Source organism: Mustela nigripes, chromosome 4 (assembly GCF_022355385.1).
Source record: "Mustela nigripes isolate SB6536 chromosome 4, MUSNIG.SB6536, whole genome shotgun sequence".
In the NCBI taxonomy this organism is placed as follows: domain Eukaryota; kingdom Metazoa; phylum Chordata; class Mammalia; order Carnivora; family Mustelidae; genus Mustela; species Mustela nigripes.
In genome coordinates, this window is record NC_081560.1 from 94,515,034 (window position 1) to 94,531,570 (window position 16,537).

Here is a 16,537-nt window from a genome sequence, read left to right on the forward strand (position 1 = left end):
CTGAGCAGGGAGCCCCTCGCACGACTCGGTCCAGGGACTCGCAGATCAGGACCTGAGCCGAAGGCAGACGCTTACCGACCGAGCCACCCGGGTGCCCCTAAATTATATCTTTAAATATTTTTTTGTGTGTTCCGACTTTCTTCTCTGGGGGGTGGAGGAGGACGCTGGGAGGTGACTCATGTCCTTTCTTCGTCTTACACATGTTCTTCTCTGTCTGACTTCTGTGTGTATGATTTTCCCTAAAATCAATTTTAATTGCTTATTTTTAATCTCATTTTGCAGAATGCTCTCAAACTTGCCATCCGTGTCCTTCACTCTCTTTTCTGTGAATCTGTTACCTTTTTCTTTTGCTCAGCTTATGTTTTTGTCATCTGGTCCTTTTCTTCCCTTGACTCTATCCGTTCTCCTTTGTGTTTTATGCCAGTGATCAGAGCTGCCGTCTCGGCTCTGTGCTCTTTCCCGTGCGTTTAGTCTTGCGTGCGGAGAGCAGCTCGCCTGCAGTGTCACCTGCGTGTGGCAATGCTCTGCAGGGCTGGTCTCCGTCTCCATCCCTTCCAGTCATCTTTTTTTTTTTTTTTAAGATTTTATTTATTCATTTGAGAGAGATACAGAGACAGAGATGGGGAGAGAGAGCCCAAACAGGGGGAGGGGCAGAGGGAGAAGCAGACTCGCCACTGAGCTGGGAGCCCGACATCAGACCCCATCTCCCAAGACCTGGAGATCAAGACCTGAGCCAAAGAGAGACGCTTCACCATCGGAGCCACTCAGGTGTCCCCTTCCAGTCATCTTCACCGACGACTTTCTTGGGTCGCAGGTCGCATCATCCCATCATGATTTGCATTTGTCATGCGTGTCCACTTCTGCTCACAGGGGTCCATCTCACTGGGCCAGGGAGCACGCCGATGCCGCTGGCGGCCAGTCTAGGCAGCACGGTGTCTCTCTGGATCTCAGGGAGCCCCGTGAGATCACATGTCACATGGGAGCCCGACACTCACGTGTCTGTTCACCGTGTCCCGCCCGTAGCACGTGCCTCTCCTGGCTCCAGGCCTCTGGGCCACCAACAGCCCCTCTGCTGGTTCCACTTCAACAGCTTCTGCAACAAATGGCTTTCCCGCAGCCCTGTGTCCCCAACACTCGTGTTCCGGGGGTTCCTTTAGCTCTGTGCTGTTGTATTATCTTTTCTTCCAGACCAGGGGCCTTTGCTAGCCCCCGCCATGTGTGCTGTTGAGAAGGGAGAACTCTGTGTTCTGGGAAGGGGCAGAGTCCTCTCCCCCTTTGGCTTAATTTTCTCTGCGGCGGGTAACATTTGGGGGATTCTTGGTCCCGTCCTGGAGCACAGATATTTCCTGGTGTTTGGGAGGATGGAATTCCCATTTCTGGTTCTCCCTACCTTTGTCGCTCCCAGCTATAATCAGAGGGAGGGGGCAGAGAGCCAGCCGGTCGCCCCCGCAAGCTGGCGGTCACAGGTGACACTGGCCCAGAGGAAGCAGTCAGTCTTTCCTCTCTGAGCAGAGCGCCCTTCCCACCAGCCACCCACCCGGAGGGAATATCTATGCAAAGGGACCTCATGATCTACAACAGCCCCCAGGTCAGGCCTCCCTTACAACATAAAAAACATTTCTGCTCTAAAGAAGAGCGATAAAAATAATTTCTCATTTGCTTACCCCAGTGGCTCATTAGGCAGAGACACCCCCCAAGGGATGGCCTCCTGGCCCGGCCCCTCCTGTATCCCCGGACCGCTGCCGCGGAAGAGGACGCTGGGGCCTGTCGGACAAACCGTGAATCTTCCACAGGATCTCGTCCAGAAGATCAGAGACCTCATCCAGGTAGTGATTCTGGAGCAAAGGAAATCAGATTAGTGAATGCCCTCAAGAAACGATTTTCCCCTCATTTTTTGAAGCATTTCATGGTTCCGACTTTAAATGGTGTTGTGCTTTGTAAGGGCGCTCCCTGGAGCCAGAGACCTGGCGCTGGGCCCGAGTTCTTGATCTCAGTCCCCTGACCCCCCCCCAGGTCATGGACACGTGTACACACATGTCCCAGATGTCCTGGGTCAGGGACACCTGTGCACTCGCGTCCTCGACACCCCGGTCACAGACAAGTGTGCACATGTGTCCCCGACACCCCGGTCATGGACATGTGTGCACATGCATCCCCGACGCCCCAGGTCATATGCATGAGCATGGATATAAAGGCACATGACAAAGAGTGAAGCCCTCTGCAAAGCCCAAGATCGCCATCACTCACGACTGGTTTTGGGACTGTAGTGCAGGACACCACAGTGCCAGTCACAAAGGCTGGCGAGGCATTCAGTGTGCAAATACCTGCTTTGCTTATCGTCATGTCAGGGGACCAGGCCCAAATGCTCTACTTACGTCCCCGTGTTTGCGGAGAAGTTTGGCCCTGGTGGTCAAGACCCAAAGCAAAGAGCTGCTCTGTAGGGACAGAGTGGCTGTGTGTGTGTTGTAGGGGGCGGGAATCATAAACTTGGTCGTCCAAGGATATCATGAGTTAAGGGAAGAGAATGTGCTTGGTCATTTGCTAAGCACTAGAATTTCCACGGGAAATGCCACAGCTCTGTGATGAGAGGGTGCACAGAATCCCATGTGCTTTAATGGCCAGAAGTGAGGTTCTACAAGGAAAGATCGTGCTCGCCGGTCCAATACCCGCAGCTTACACGCCTCGTGGCCACGTCAGCCTCTTCCTGCGGTGGCTTCCGCGCTTCCAACTGGGCCAGGACTGCCCCCCACACATAAGCAGTCAGGTCGGCCAGGCTCACGAGTGACTGGCTTTGAAAAGATTTCCTTTTTTGAGCAAGAGTCGCGAGGGACCCTCTGAGCTGGGGAGAAGAAAGAAAAGACAGACGGATTTCATGTCATCAGGCAAAACATGGCTTTGTTAATGTGATAGACTGTAAAATGGAGATTCTATCCAATGACGCTGTTTTAGGACCTTTTAGTAAGACAGCAACTGCTTAGCCAAAAAACAAACAAACAAACAAACAAAAAACACAAAAAAACAACAAACCTGGGAAATAGCTCTTGTGCACAGAACTGAACCCCAACAAGATGAACCCAACAATGAACGTGGCTGTATAAACGGGCATATATTTCAAGGGTGTTTTCAGTCTCTAACAGGTGAGGACGAAGATTGTCAACATGGTGTGCGTTTCCACAAGCAGACTTGGTTTCGGGGTGCTCCGCGGTCCCACCGGGCTCTGGGGACCCCACCGTGAGCAGCGCCTGTGCCAGGAGTCAGGAAGACGAGCTCACATGCTCCCTGTGGACCGGCCCCAGCTGTTTCCTTCTTACTGCAGGCTGAGACCTGATCTCAGGCTCACAAGCCTGTGGGCACCGAACTCAAAGTTGCAAGCATTTGACTGTTGTAAAAATAGTCCAAACAAGCCAAGTATGGGCCCTTTAAGAGCCTGCTTTGCATATGCTGCAGAATCGCACAGACAGCTGTTACCCAGTTCCTGGACTCCAACATGCTGCTGCCCTTGGGAGGTCTGACTCAGACTTCCTGCTTGCTGCTAGGCGACGTCTACACTAAAAGACCCCCTCTGACCCCTGCCCTTCTCCCCTTCTTTTTTTTTTTTTTAAGATTTTGTTTATTTATTTGACAGACAGAGATCACAAGCAAACAGAGGGGCAGGTGGAGAGAGAGGAGGAAGCAGGCTCCCCGCTGAGCAGACAGCCCGATGTGGGGCTCGATCCCAGGACCCTGGGATCATGACCCGAGCCGAAGGCAGAGGCTTTAACCCACTGAGCCACCCAGGCTCCCCACTCCTCCCTTCTTGACGATGGCCCCGAGACACAGCGTCTGGACAGGCTTGGGCTGTGACACCTGTCAGGACATGGCCACATACAGTTTGTGTGTCTTACTGTCTCTCATGGTCATATCTCTTTCCTGGATCAGACTTAAATCCTTTGGGCCCCTGCCTGCGTGTCAGAACCCTGTAGGGACGTCTAGGTACCTGAGGACAGGACACCGTCCATTCAGACTGCATACGTGGGTCTGAGGCTTCCCTGTTCTACCAGCCACACGAGCCCCAGGAGCTGGCTGTGATGTGTCCTGACTCCTGCATGCAGGGCCCCCGGGACCACTGCCTTCTGGTTCCTGACGATAAAGCCCAAGCACTTCATCATCTTAGCGAGATGTCCAGGGCCCACCAGGCCTGGCTCCAAGCATCGTTTCCAAAGCCACATCTGCCTGACCCTGGACCCCAGCACGGGCCTCACCACCACCCTTGCTCCTGGGATACTCCTCCCGCCCACAGATGCCACTCCCTTGGAGGAGATGCCTCAGATAAATAAATACATACACATCAATAAAAATAAAATTTAAAAAGCACATAATTTACTAAAAACTACAGAACATTGAAGAAAGACATCAAAAAAGACCAAAATAAATGGGAGACACCAACAGCATTCTTGGGGTGATCATATTAGGAAGATGTCTGTTCTCCCCAAATCTGATTTACACATCCGCAGCAAGCTCGAACAAAACCCTGAAATGCTGTTTCACAGATGCTGACAAGCTGATTCTATAACTTATGTGGAAATGCAGAAGAACTAGAGAAGCCCAGACTGGAAAAGGGTGAATCTGGAAGACTGGCCTGTGCTACATGAAGACTCACTGTGCAGCTCCAGAGATCACAACAGAGTGGAGCTGTGACGGAACAGGTCAGTGGACCAAAACAGACGAGCCAGAAGCAGACTCGCGGAAGCCACAAACTGGTTCGTGATGAAGATACACAGGCAATTCAACATGCTTTTAAAAAAGATTTACTTATCTATTTGATAGAGAGAGAGAGAGATCATGAGCGGGAAGGGCAGAGAGAGGCAGAGAGAGAATCACAAGCAGACTCTGTGTGCTGAGCTCTGAGCCCGACACGAGGCTCGATCTCAGGATCCCAAGATCATGACCCGAGCTGAACCCAAGAACCGGATGTTCAAGCAGCAGCACCAGACAGGTGCCCCCTGATGTGCTCTTCAAAGACGGTGTCAACAAGAACTGGACATCCCAAACGGACAAGAACACTCACCCTGCTCTGAACCCCGTATCTTACACTAACGTGGACTCAGAATGGACCACTGACCTACGTCTGAAACAGAAAACCATAAAGCTTCTAGAAGAAACGTAGGAGAAAATACATGGGAGTGTGGGGTTGCCATTCGCTGATAGGACACCAGAGGAATCTACACAAGAAGAAATCGAGGAACTGGCCTCTGCAAATGTTAACAACTTCTGCAAGAAATATGGTTAGAGGAACAACAAGGAAAAGCCACAGAAAGGGAGAAACACTTGCAAACCACATATCCGATGAAGGAAAGGTATCAAAAATATGAAATTTGCTATAATTCTTTGTTTATACACGTGTCTTCCTTTATGTGGACCATGTCCCCTTATGTTTGTTCCACCGTTGCCTGAGTAGAATAGGTATTCTTTAAGCAATTGTTGAAGGAGTGCATGAATGAAAAAAACGAGTGGATGGATGGATGGACGGATGGACGGATGAGTGGATGGGATAGGTAGATGGATGGATGGATGGACGGATGGACGGACGAGTGGATGGGATAGGTAGATGGATGGATGGATGGACAGGTGGATGGATGGATGGATGGACGGATGGACCGACGAGTGGATGGGATAGGCAGATGGATGGATGGATAGACAGGTGGATGGAAGACTAGGTGGGTGCATGGAGGAAAGGCAGAGGGAAGGAGAGAGGGAGGCAGCGAGGGATGGGGAGATGGGTGGACGGATGGATGGGTGGGAAGATGGGAGACCAGACGGATGGGTGAGCAGGGAGCAGGGAGCTAGGAACACTGAAAAAAAGAAAAAACAAAGAGCTCAGGTTTGAGTATTGTCAAGGCTCGAGTTTACGCTGGGGTATGTGTGTGATGTGACTACATTGCAGGTGGCAGATCAGTAGGAGGGGAGTAAGCAGGGAGCCCCATTCCCAACTCAGCCCCCCGAGGCCAGAACACTTATCCAGTGAAGGCTGACTGACGGAGGGAAACCTTTATGAGACAGGAAGTTTGAAATAACGAGGGAAGAGTTAGCGGCCACCGTGGGAGGAGGCTGGGGAAGAGACAGGGAGTGGCTCAGTGTCTGGAGGGCCAGGGGCTCCCTAGAAGAGGCAGCCCGCACCCCGCAATGCCGGTCTTGCTGGACCTGTCCTGGATGCCGCAGTGTGCAGCGCAGGACAGGTGGGCCTCAGGGAGCCAAGGCCGTGCAGAAACGTGCACGCGGACCACGGAGAACTTCACCCCACGGCAGGTGGGTCCCAGCACACCCCGACTTCTGGGACGCATGCACGTACCATTCCCCACCACACAGTGCTCACTGCTATGAAAAGGGCCCCGCAGCACCCAGCTGGGGCCCACAGGTCAGACTCGGAAGGACCACGGGATGTGTGTGTCTGGCTTCTTCCTGGAAGACGGAACAGCAGGTCTCGGGAGAAGTCTGTGAAGGTGCCGGGCGGTACCGTGCGCAGGTGGCAGCGGGCAGCCAGCATCAGGACACCCACCAGCTGCGGGGAGAAAGATCCGTGACTCTGGGCTCTGGGGCCTCGGAACCCAGACTGGTGTGCGGGCTTCCTAATGCTTTAAAGCAACAACAAGCTTGGAAAAGCAGTTTTTTCAGTGTTGACCATGTCATCCCTAGTGGCCTGGATCTGTCTTGTGTACACCCTCTAGGGCCCTGCTCCCCTCCCCTTCTCTCTCTCCCCCTCCCTTCCCCTTTCACTATCCCTCCCCCCCTCTCTCTCTGCTCCAATCCTCTCCTAGCACCCCCAATCCCGTGCCCATCTCAAGCTGCGGTGGGGGGGGGGGCATCTCTGCTGCTTCCTCCCTGCCCTCCGTCCTAGCTGCTGACAGCCACGCTGCCCCAGGGCTGGTTCCCTCGCCCTCTTCGTGTCTCCAGCACCCAGCAAGGGCCCAATAAAATAAGCCACTTCAGAAGTAAAGGCTGTTAAGTTTAGTTCAGGTGAAGTTTTGTGGTCTGGTTGTTGTAACAGGCTGGGAATTTGGCCTGGGAGCCTGGGGTTGTCCCCCTGGCCGTGTGTGTGTGTATGTGTGCGTGTGTATCAAACTCACCTGCACCACAGGCCGGCAGCCCATTGTCACAGGCCCACACGGGCTGCAGTGTGTGCACTGACCATCACAGGGGCCCCGGGCTGCATCAGTTCTAGACCCCCACTGGCCCCCATTTCCCTCGCTCCTAGCCGCAGCCCTGCACCCATGGCCTCCCTACAAACACTCAGGCACTCACTCCACTAATACTTACTCCCTACGTGGGATCGCACCCTGCAGCGGTCCACCATCTAGACCGAGCCAGTGCAGTCTCCCTGAACACCTGTCCTCACCCACCCGTGGTTTCTGAATGGCTCGGATCCCACTACCTAATTTGGACACGATTTATTCATGATATTCTGTGCTTTTTCCTTCACAAAAAAGCATTCTTCCCATCGCTACATGGTAGAATAATGACCAATTTAATACGTAAGTTCCACATACATGTAATCTCTCAGCAAGCTCTGCCCCACCAGGCACACACTTGCCAGGAGCTTCTGGAGCTGGAGCTCGGGCACTGGTCCCTCAGTTGGGACAGTTGGTTTGGGGGAGGTGTGGCCAGGCTTGGAGCCAGGTCTCCGACTCCTGGGTCAGCCTCTCTGTCCTGGTTTACGCAGTCTGTCCCACTGAGCGTAAGGCCAGCAGGGTTGGGAGACCTGTGCCCGGTTCCCTGTGAGCTGCCTGAGCCTGGGACCCTGACAGCCAGACCCCCTCATCGGGCCACTTGGCCCCGACCATCCTGGCCTGATGATAGTCCGGCTGTGGGGGCCCACCAGGGGTTGCCGGGCTGGGGCAAGCTCTTCCCCCCCCCAGGGGCCAGGTCAGAATCACCCGCACCCCAGAATCTGGCCAGCATCCCATGTGGGGCTCTGGGCCTCCTGATTCTGGGCATCAACAGTCTGCCAGACGGGGCTAGCCCTGAACTGAGACCCAGTGCCCGGGGTGGAAGCCAGGCTTCCTGAGAACCCTACATGTGTGCTTTCTTCTGGGCCCACTGAAGCCGATTCCACGTGGGGGGTAAACTGCACTCAAGTGGGTTTCAGGTATTCACGGGGGGCGTTTGGGTGCAGGGCCAGAGTTAGGAGCAAGGGGGGTGGGGGCCCTCGCTGGCATTAGCACCCTGCTCCTCCCTCCAAGGAAGAAGTCCCCCTACCCCAGCCGCCATGCTTAGTTGTGATAATTCGGGGCGGGAATTACTAGAGAGCCCAGGCCCCATTCCTGGCACGCAGAACCCGCTCCATGGGTGGTGATAGCCACAGGCACGAGTGGTAAGAATGAGTGCTCGGGGCGGGGGTCCGGCAGAGCACCGTGGAGTGCGTCCTGGCTCCCGTGCTCATGAGCTCACCTCACCGTAGAACCACCAGCACCCGTGATCTAAAACCACTCCAGGGTGCTGGATGGCCGGGCCTCTAGGCTCCTGTCTCCCTGGAGAGAACACGGACTGTGCTGGCTTGTCAGGGAGAGAACTGGCCCCGGGGAGCCCTCTTACCCCTGCTGTGCAGATGCCAGCCCGCGAGCGATGCAGCAAAAGGGAGCAGCAGGCCGTTGAGCTCTGGATGCCAATGAGGAAGGCGAGCTTCAGTGTCAAGAGGAACAAAAGGGTCCCCTGGAGCCAGGTCACCCTCTGAGACGGAAGGACAGGGCAGGTCGGCATGTCCCCCCAGCTCCGAAGGGCACACAGATGCAGGCACGCCGGACCCCACTCACTGTCACCCCACAGTGACCCCTGGACAGGACTGCCCCGCCTACATCGGTGAGAAGATCATGGACAGAATGTGTACCGCCCCTTCCTGAGGCCAGGCCCAGCCCTCTGTGACCTGCTAAGTGTGCCCAGAGATGGGGTGTGCCGGCCAGCAGCCCGCGGTTCCCTGAGCCCAGCAAGGGAAAGCCAGGCACGGCCAAGTCGGAATCCCGCTGGAAGAAAGAGGCTGAGGGACACCGGGGCGCAGAGACAGGCAGACCCGGCGCCCGCCATCCGTCCCGGGGAGCAGCCACCCGATGTGGGTGAAGTGTCACACCTCCCTCCCTCCCGGAGCCTCCAGCCTTGAGGACGGACAGACAATGAGCCAAGTCATCACAACGCAGGTCCTAGCAGAGGCTGGTTAGCACCATGAGGATGGGGTGACATTTCACCGAGACATGAATGCCAGGAGGGGGTGTACTGGGCTGGGTCGGCTCTTCTGGTGGACCCCATCCCAGTGGGGCTCAGTCCCCGCTTCAAGTCGCACCTGTCCCCGTGGCAGGACCGGCTGACACCACCTGCCGCTGGGACGGCCGCAGAAGGAAGAGAGGACAGACCTGACGTGTCTGAGTCCGCTGTGACTCCTTTATGCCTCCTCCACACCTGTTCCCTCCCCCACTCAGGGTCCCAGGGAGTCGCTGAGCACCTCCGTGTTCTGAGTCATGCTGCCCGCAGACCACATACCCCCGCCTGCAACACGGATTCAGCCCTTCCCTGTCCCGATCTCCCTCATCCTCGAGCTCAGAGCATTTTCTCAGTATGGAATAAATCCCTTATCTGGAACTTTCTAGAATGTGTATGACCTCTTCCTTTGGTTAGTGTCGCAGGGCGTGGACCACCAGGACACCCTGCCTTACCTGATTCCACGAGGCTGCGAGGCTGAGGTCCGTAAATCCTTGGAAATGTCCTCTGCGGAAGTGGTCCATCACGTCCTCAGTGAGCGTGGCCAGGTGGCTGGAGGCTGCGTGGCAGGTGAGGTTGGCTCCCAGGATGGCAAGCTGCAGCAGCAGGGAGGGGCAAGGAGTCTCAGGGCGCTGGGGAGGGCCCACGCGCCCCCCACGGCTCAGGGTGCAACATCAGGGTGCAAGCAGGGAGGGGACAGTGATCTCGTGCTGTTGGTCATGAACACGACAGCAGGGGAGACAGCAAGACGGCTGGAGTCAGCCAGGGCATAAGCAGGATCGTGTCCAGGTGTACAGATCATGTCCTGCTTTCCTCACGGCAGAGGACGGCAGTGGCTACCTCCAGCCAGTTCCCTGGTTTGCGCCAGTATCTGCGGACGCCGTCCTCGGCCAGGCTCCAGACTTGCAAGCAGACGTGAGTCAGGCTGAGCAGCAGGAAGGCCAGCTGGTGGAGGGAAGGACCGCAGAGCACCCAGAAGGACCCAGAGCGCCCGTGCTTTCCCGAGCCCTGCACTCCCGGCCGCCTCCCCGCCCGGCCCCTCCTGCGGAGACGCAGCACGAGCCCGTCTCCAGCTCTGCAAGGCACAGGCGCTAAGCCTGCTCCCCCTGGGCACCTGCTCCCACAGAGCCACCCGCCAGTCTCTGGGCCAGGCGTGAGGGACGCGGGTGAGCTCACTGCAGGCCCCGTGCACAGGCAGACCCTGAGCGCCACCCATCTGGGTCCTCCCCGCCCGTCCTCAGCCAGCTCCGGAGAACGACTTTTCCCACATTCGCGAAACACAGATCACGGGCTCCCTGGCCGCGGCGAGCTCCCGCATCAGGACTTCACGGAAGCTCTAATGCTTCTCTAGGCCTCCACGAGCTGCGCATTCCCGCTCGCCTGCGTTCACGCGCTCAGAGCGCCAGCAGGGAGCAGAAGCTCAGTGAGGGTCCGGGCAGGTCAGCCCTGCTCAGCTCCCCTGGACCCTCCTGGTTGACACTTTGAGGCTAATAAAGCCACTTTTCAGGATGCTGCTCCGTCCCTCTGGGGAGCAGTGCTGGCCTGGGCCGAAGTTCAGGTCAGAACAGAGAGAGGCTGATGGTACTGAGTGCCAGATTCTGCGTCCTTGTGGGTCCCGGTGGAGGTGGGGGGCAGGCCGCAGGGGGAGCCCTGGGATCCGCGTGCAGGGGAGGGGCGGGAGGACCCACCTCGGGAAGCGGGGGGCTGGACCACAGGGCCGAGTCACTGCCGAAGATAGCCAGCGACTGCACCAGCGGGGACAGGGCCAGGTCCCCCGTGGGCAGCAGCTCGGCACGCAGGGACACACTGGACAGGAGTCGAGTGGGAGGGTTGTAGAGAGTGAAGTGCACGGACACGGCTCTGGTGCTGTGGTCGATCCACCCGTGGGCCCGGAGGCCGCTCAGGGCTGCATGCGCTGCCGGCCTGCAAAGTGCAGCAGGTCAGGGCAAGGCCTGCACGGAGCCCCCGGCCCCAGCCTCGCACCCCAGGCCCCTGAGGCTGCCCGGGTTCCTGGGGCTGGACAGACGTATGTGGGCGCATCCTTGCCCAGGACCCTGAGGCTGGGGTGCCTCCAGGAGGGAGGCCCTCCGTCTCTCATGGGCACAACTTGAGGAGACGTGACCATCTCTGTCTGCGAGGCCTCTAGAACCTTCTTGTATCTTTTCCTGCTGTGGACTCGCTCTGCTGTTGGAAAGGAGTTCCCGCTGACCTGTCTGTGTTTGGTAACAATGAAAGGGTCTCGCTTCTGTGTTGCCGGCTTCACTCGGGGGTACCCATCACCTGCTGCAGGGCCCCTGTCACCCTCACCCAGTCCACCCCCACACAGGTCATGTGCTGCCACAGCTGCCAGGGCCCGGGCCACCCACCAGGGACTGTAGCTGCAGCTCAGGGCTCGTCGGCACAGCGCCGGACCGAGGTGGGGCTGCCCTCCCTCGTGGAGCCCTGAGAGCACCAGGAGGCCCCATGAGCACCTGCTCAGCACCAAGCCAGCGGGGACCAGTGTCCTTTAGGTCCCCGGACCTCTAGGCCTCAGGCAGACTCTAGAGGAACATTTGGCTTGTTCCTTCCTGCGCTAGAGACTGAAGCCCTCTGCCAGCATTGACCTTCCGACATGGCCTTCCTGCGCGGGGCCTCACTCCCCTCCTCTGTGGTGAGAACACATCTGCCCTTGCCCTGGGAAGGGTTTGCTGCCAGCACCGGGCTGCACACGGAGCCAGGGATCGGCAGGCCGGACAGAGCCGACCTCTGAATCCCACTGACCTGGTGTGGCCCAGGCTGAGCTCCCAGGACTCCCTGGCCCCACAGTCTCCAGGGCCGCTTGGGGCCACTGTTTGGGTGGCAGGATCTGTCGCAGAGGGGGCGTTGGGGCCCCCAGCTTTGGGGCCATGTGGAGGAGGACAGTCCTCTGTAAGCGCTGAAGCTGGGCCGGGAGGCTGAAGGAGAGACCGCCAGTCAGAGGGAGAAGCGGACGCTCGCTTCAGAGTTAGCCCTGTGGCCTGGGGGGGTCCAAGGCTGGCCACCCGCGGCCCCTGCTCCCTCAAAGCCCCCTCATTGTCCCTGGGCTCCAGCTGAGCCCGAAGGATCAGGGCTCCAGCCAGCACCTGAGCTGTACACCTATCCGGGCTTGGGCGTCACAATGGCTGCGTCTCGGGAGGACGAGGGTGAGATGCCCGCCGTCCAGTAGCCCCTCCCACCCGGGAGGAGATGCGAGAATCTTGGTTAGGAGTATTTTCAGGATTTTAGATAGAGATGTCCTGGTTTCCCACAGCGTGCTTGGACTGACAGAGGGCGCGGGAAAGGTTTGGCTGTCCCAGATCCCGGCCACGGAGGATTTCAAGTCACAGCCAGGGTCCCGGGGAGGGTTCCGGCGGTCTGCGGCCTTCCCACCCGATGTGTCCAAGGTTACTCTAACTCTCACTGTATTTCACAGAGAACAAACTGTGGTCACCAGCGGGGCGGTGGGCGGGGGTCAGGGACGCCGGCAATGGGACGTGATGAGCAGCAGGTGACACACAGAAGGGCTACATCGGTGTCGCGTGCACCTGAGACTTACATAACCCGGTGTGTCCAATCTGCTTCACTAAAAGTGCACACGGGGCGAGATACACACAGGGTGAGCCCCGGGGGAAACGCACCCGCATAGAGCCGGGCGGGAAGCGACGTACCTCACCCGTGTCGCCGGAAGCCTCCCTCTGCTGCCGGATCAGCACGGCGCCCAGCACGTAGCACTTCCCACCAAGGGCTCCCGGCTGGAGGAGAAAGGGACACGTGAGACCGCTGGACAGACCGCGCAGCTGGAACATGCTGCTCACTGTGCTGGGACAGCCTCAGCTCAGATGTCAGGACGGTCCCCCCTGCCCTGCTACAAACCCCCCACCGCCTTGAAGAGCATTCTGAGGAGGACACGGCTTCCTCACGCTCTCTGGACCGAACCTGAAGCATCACTTTGTGTCTTTTTCTAGTGTGTTGGGCGCTATCGCATGCAGCTGCACGCCACAACGGAAGTGGCATCAGAAGGACCGCGGACCCTGAACATGGGTTCTCGCGGCACAGATCCACAGAAATGTGTATGTCCTTCGAGAAAGACAAGAAGGCTCTGTAGGTGCCTTTTCTCCCCCTTGGGATTCTCTTAATGACATTTTCTCGTCTCCGGCTTTCTTGTAAGAACACAGTGTAGGATGCAGCTGGTACACAAAACAACCGGGTACTCGGGGAGGCTCATGGCCCACGGTTGGCTGGTTCGAGCTCAGCTCTGGGGGAGTCAAAAGTGATACGTGGAATTTCGACTGCTGGGGCGGGGGTGGGGACTACTGACCCCATGCTCTTCAAGGGTCGACTGTGTGGTGTTTGAGGAATGCAACACAAAGTCATTTTATTTTTTTAAAACAAGGAAGAAAATGAAAAATAAGCAGGGAATTGGGTTAATCTAGGAAATGCAGATTCCTTGGCAATTTTTTCTCAGAATTTGGGGAAATTCTCCTGGACAGGAGATTCTCCTGTCTCCTGGCAGTTTTCTGGATGCTCCCCCCATCCTGGGGTGCCCTGTGCCCCGTGTCGCAGAGTTTTGCATAGTGATCTAGCCCTCTGTCCCCACTGGCCATGCCCTTTCGTCCCGTGCGACCTGGCACCTGCTGGTGTCTGGGTGTGCATGTGCGGCTGAGGCGGGTGTGCGGGGACGGGGAAGCAGTGGGAAGCAGCTGCTGGCCCACCGCCTCCCGGCCATTCAAGAGTACACGGAGTGGGGCACCTGGGGGCACAGCTGGTGGTGTGTCCAACTCTTGGGTATCGGCTCAGGTCGTGATGTCAGGGTTGTGAGGTCGAACCCCACATGTCGGGCTCTGAGCTTAGCAAGGAAGTCGACTTCTCTCCTCCCGCTCTGCCCCTCCCCTGGCTTGTGCTCTTTCTCTCTGTCTCTCTCAAATCAATTGATCCATCTTGGAAAGAGAGAGCGCATGTGGCGTTGCCGGTCCGGCATCCGGCATCCCTGTCCCACTGTGTCCCACCCTGTCCCGCTGCCACCAGGACCCCGTGTGGAGAGCAGACGGAAGCCTACCTGAGCGCCTGGCAGGCTGGCGGTGGGGGCGCCTGTCCCGTGCAGGCCGTCCAGCAGCGTGGTCAGACTCCAGTCCCACCAGTCCCCCACACTTCTCAGGCCTCCGGAGGCGCTCCCGGCTTCCCTGAACACGAGAGCAGAGACAACAAGTGATCTTTTTCTCACGAGTCAGAAGCACCTGTGGGCGTGAAGGCAGAGTCGTGAGCAGTAGGAGGTACCATGCGACCACGGGGAGCCCTCTGCTCCCCCGAGGCATATTGCAGGAAAGCTGTGACAAGTTCGGAGAAGATCTAAACCCCAGCCATCCAAGAACACAATTTTCATCATCTTGCCTCATCCAGCCACCCAATCTCGACCCCCACCCTAAAAAACAGCGACGATGAGTTCTTCAAATGCCAGGCTGGTCTCATTAAACAGATGTGAGCGCAAGGCGGGCTATCACGTGGCTCCTGAGTCGCTGCCGCCCATCCCCAGCTCCACACCCAGTGGCTGTGGCCATAGAGTGGAGCGGACCATGGTGGGAAGGTGTGACAGCTGGGGGCTGTCGCTCCCCAGAGCCCACGTTCCACTTACCACCGCAGCTCAGAGACTGTCCCAGCGAGGGACTGGGAGTTACTATGTTGCTGACAGAAGCAGATTTTAGAGACCCTCAGGAAGTGCTTTAAAACCTAACAGTCATGGGGCACCTGGGTGGCTCAGTGGGTTAAAGCCTCTGCCTTCGGCTCAGGTCATGGTCTCAGGGTCCTGGGATCGAGCCCCGCATCAGGCTCTCTGCTCAGCGGGGAGCCTTCTTCCTCCTCTCTCTCTCTGCCTGCCTGCTTGTGATCTCTGTCTGTCAAATAAATAAATGAATAAGCCTTTAAAAAAAAAAAAACACCTGACAGTCATGACAGAAACTGGACAATATAAAAGGGAAAGGAAATGATACTTCTTCCGAGAGGAAGAAGTGTCCTGTTAGTGACATGTTAGCGCTATGTCACTGGTGCATAGATTAACAGAGAAGCAAATGATGTCCACCAACACTTGCATGTGCCACAAATATGTTCAAACATGTCGCGGCACGTGGAAGTCAGTCTGGTGAGCCAGCGTATCTTACTGCTTCTATCTCCTTCTTACAGACTCACCCGCACCTGACTTCTATCTTTCCTTGGTTCGTCCACTTTTCGAGCCTAATCCAAGCTGAACCTTTATACGGCGCTGGTTCTCAGCTCTGCTCACGGATCGAAACCCTAGTAGAACCACAATTTGGAGGGACTCCTATCACTTCCTGACATTCACTCCCCATTGGGATGACATTAAAGAAACAGAGGCTTCAAGAAAGACTTAGATGTGGGGGCACCTTGGGGCTCAATCAGTTGAGCATTGACTCTTGGTTTCAGCTCAGGTCATGATCTCAGGTCCTGGGATCAAGCCCCACATCTGCCGTCAGCACAGAGTTTGCTTGTCCCTCTCCCTCTGCTCCTCCCCTACCTACCAAACATTCTCTCTCTCTGTCTCTAAAATAGATAAACATTTTAAGGGAAAGAATGGAAAGACCTGCATGTGACCAGAGACCGCTGTCACACGCCCAGACTGTGCACAACTCACGCCTCGTTCTCAACACATGCGGAGAGCAGAGAGTGAGCCAAACCGTGCAAGAATGTTCTCACTCCGCATTAATTAGCTATTAAATAAAACAGGCCTACAGAGTGCACGAAATGTTGCAAAAATGACTCAGTAGTTCTCTCCCACTCACTGCTCTTGGACAGAGAGACTATCCCGTTTATCAGGGCTTTATTCGCTGGTTTGTTTCTGTTTTACTTGGACTTGCATGAAGTCTTGACTGAGTCCAGAAAGGCTTCAAAGAAAACTCGACTATGACGGAATGGAACATCGCGATAATAGTTCTGGTGAAGACCTGAGGAATCTAGCAGCCCAACGGCCTCGCCTTGCAGATGGGGTCACTCAGCCCCGAGTCGGAGGACTTGCCGTGGGGGGACTCTGCTAGCAGAACAGAGCATGAGAGAGCCCTGGCCCTGAGTCAGACGTGATCCAGCTGAGCTTGGTTCTTCCTGGAATCTGGCAAACTCTAAGCCTTGAGACGCTGTTGAAGTCTCAGGATCAGGTACTGGGCGGGGTAGGGGTGGTGGTGGAGAGGGTCCCCCTGAGCATCCCAGTACCAACCGGGACACAGATGCCCCTGCCTGGTGGCCAGACCACCAGAGGCAGTGGGATTTTGCATTGTGCAGGAAATATGGGTCCGTGACACCCGGGACCAGCGCT

At 56.8% G+C, this 16,537-nt stretch overlaps 1 protein-coding gene across 1 annotated transcript in view; it reads right to left on the bottom strand.

Moving 5' to 3' along the window:
* The window catches only part of PKD1L1 (polycystin 1 like 1, transient receptor potential channel interacting), a 100,039-nt gene that overhangs the window by 13,546 nt on the left and 69,956 nt on the right, over positions 1 to 16,537 (bottom strand). The window contains exons 45-54 of the mRNA XM_059397598.1: positions 14,276 to 14,399; positions 12,888 to 12,971; positions 11,983 to 12,155; positions 10,911 to 11,145; positions 10,063 to 10,167; positions 9,678 to 9,818; positions 8,569 to 8,703; positions 6,329 to 6,538; positions 2,678 to 2,839; positions 1,665 to 1,835 (exon numbers count right to left, since the gene is read on the bottom strand). Of these exons, the coding sequence (XP_059253581.1) occupies positions 1,677 to 1,835; positions 2,678 to 2,839; positions 6,329 to 6,538; positions 8,569 to 8,703; positions 9,678 to 9,818; positions 10,063 to 10,167; positions 10,911 to 11,145; positions 11,983 to 12,155; positions 12,888 to 12,971; positions 14,276 to 14,399 (1,528 nt within the window). The 3' untranslated portion in view covers positions 1,665 to 1,676. The remainder of the gene's footprint in view (positions 1 to 1,664; positions 1,836 to 2,677; positions 2,840 to 6,328; positions 6,539 to 8,568; positions 8,704 to 9,677; positions 9,819 to 10,062; positions 10,168 to 10,910; positions 11,146 to 11,982; positions 12,156 to 12,887; positions 12,972 to 14,275; positions 14,400 to 16,537) is intronic.